This window comes from Penaeus chinensis, chromosome 21 (genome assembly GCF_019202785.1).
Source record: "Penaeus chinensis breed Huanghai No. 1 chromosome 21, ASM1920278v2, whole genome shotgun sequence".
Lineage (NCBI taxonomy): Eukaryota > Metazoa > Arthropoda > Malacostraca > Decapoda > Penaeidae > Penaeus > Penaeus chinensis.
This window is the reverse complement of record NC_061839.1, coordinates 18,295,552-18,298,051: the sequence shown is the minus strand read 5'-3', so window position 1 is coordinate 18,298,051 and position 2,500 is coordinate 18,295,552. Positions and strand designations below refer to the sequence as shown.

General features: G+C 25.6%; 1 protein-coding gene across 1 annotated transcript in view; it reads right to left on the bottom strand.

Annotated features, from left to right (window-relative positions):
* LOC125036718 (mitochondrial coenzyme A transporter SLC25A42-like) overlaps nt 1–788 on the bottom strand; it is a 35,682-nt gene extending 34,894 nt beyond the window's left edge. Inside the window, exon 1 of the mRNA XM_047629554.1 lies at nt 406–788. Within this exon, the coding sequence (XP_047485510.1) occupies nt 406–416 (11 nt within the window). The 5' untranslated portion in view covers nt 417–788. The remainder of the gene's footprint in view (nt 1–405) is intronic.
* Between the last annotated feature and the right edge of the window lie 1,712 nt (nt 789–2,500).

Below are 2,500 nucleotides of genomic sequence, written 5' to 3'. Positions count from 1 at the left end.
ATGATGATGATGATGATGATGATGATGATGATGATGATGATGATGATGATGATGATGATGATGATGATGATGATGATGATGATGTGAAGAAATTATGGTCTTTCTGATGTAGTAACACTCTAAATTCACCTGATAAAAATAAGTGAATTACATAACTTTTGAAGACAGATGTGTGAAACAAATGTAACAAATTCAATTACTGTTGTTATTTTCAGCACTGAGAGAGAAAATGTTATGCATTATCATACTAGTTACTTAACAACAAAAATTCAATCATGAAACGAATGCTGTGGAGTATTCTACATAAAATATAAATATTCCAACTATAATGTCACGCTCTCACACTGCCATACAATTCTTACACAACAGGCCTACCATACAGCATAAGAGACGCAGATGACGTACCTCACAGCCATGTCTCAGTGCAGGAAATAATGAGAAGCAGGTCGTCTTCCCTTCACACGTCCATTTCGTTCTTTTTATCTCTGAAGGGTGACGAGATTCTCTCCTTCTATCTCGCTCTCCCTTCTTCCTCTTCGCGATTAAATTATTTCTCTCTCTCTCTCTCACTTTCTTCGCATTAAATTATTTTTCCCCTCTCCCCACCCCCACTTCACATATATCAGAATATGCCCTCAGACGATACTCTGATCACCACTTTTATCTTCCCACCGACACAAACTCCCTCAAAACTCACTCACTGTCACAAAAATCGTCCCATGAAAAAAAAAAAATATTGCCTTCAGCGAGCCACCAGCACGAGAGAGACGTGACCTTCTCCTCCCTCTTCTTCCTCACTACTAAAAGTCTTCATGAATCGCGACGCCTTTTAACGTGGATTTTAGTGACCTTGATACCTTCATTGCTGATGTACAGAATTACGGTCGTGATTTGTATGTCTATCGTGTGTATTTGAAAGAGAAAGAGAGAGAGACAGTAGGAGAGGCTGGGTCCCAATAAATAATATGTTATAAGTGCAAGGTAGGACTAGAGAATTTTATAACTGGTGCTCGTGTTTTTTTCTAGTATAAGAAAACGGAAACTTATGGTAATTGAAGGTAGACTATTTTTTTTATCAGATTACCTCGAGGAGGGTGCACAGTCTGTTTCCTTATACACTTGTCGACAAAGATGTTATATTAAGGTCAGACTCCCCTTATAGATATATCTGACTTAAGCTTGTTACTTAAAGTGAATACGTTTTCTTACTTGGAGTTTGTTAAATGCTTGACAAATTTACAGATTTCAAACCTGGTGCTATCACATGGAAACCGAAAATAAGGAGCAACAACATTGCACATTTTCATAAGGACGGTGGATAATGATAAAAAATAATTATGATACTGATGAAAATAATAAGAAGATTAATAGTAAAAATAATGATAAGATTAATAGTAAAAATAATGATAAGATTAATAATAAGGTTAATAAAAACAACAACAACAATTGCCAACAACAACAACAACAACAACAATAATAATATTAATAATAAAATTGATAATCATAATAGTAATAATGATTATGATAACAACAACAGCAATAATAATGATAATAATAATATATAAAACAATAATCATGATAATAATAATGAAAAAAAACAATGATGCTAATAATAAAACATAATATAATAGAAACAATAATAGAAATGATAATACTGATAATAATAATAATAATAATAATAATAATGATAATAATAATAATAATGATAATAATAATAATGATAATAATAATAAAACAATAATAAAAAAATATAAAAAATAATGATAATGATGATAATAAAAATGATAATAATAAATATGATTATGAAAATTGTAATAATAATAATAGTAATAATAATAATGATAATGATAGTACTACTACTACTCCTACTACTACTATTACTAATAAAAATGATAATAATAACAATAAAAGTAATGACAATGATGATAACAATAATAATAATTAGGTTGATAATAATAACAATAATGATAATAATAATAATAATAATAATAATAATAATAATGATAACAGTAATAATAATAATAATGATAATACTAGTAATAATAATAATAATAATAATAATAATGATAATAATAATAATAATAATAATAATGATAATAATAATAACAAAATAATAAAAAATAATAAAAATAATGATAATGATGATAATAAAAATGATAATAATAAATATCATTAAGATAATTGTAATAATAATAATAGTAATAGTAATAATGATAATAATAATAATAATAATAATAATAATAATAATAATAATAATGATAATAATAATAACAAAATAATAAAAAATAATAAAAATAATGATAATGATGATAATAAAAATGATAATAATAAATATCATTAAGATAATTGTAATAATAATAATAGTAATAGTAATAATGATAATGATAGTACTACTACTACTAATAATAATAATAAAAAAATATAATAATAACAATAATAGTAATGACAATAATGATAACAACAATAATAAATATGATGATAATAATAATAATGGTAATTA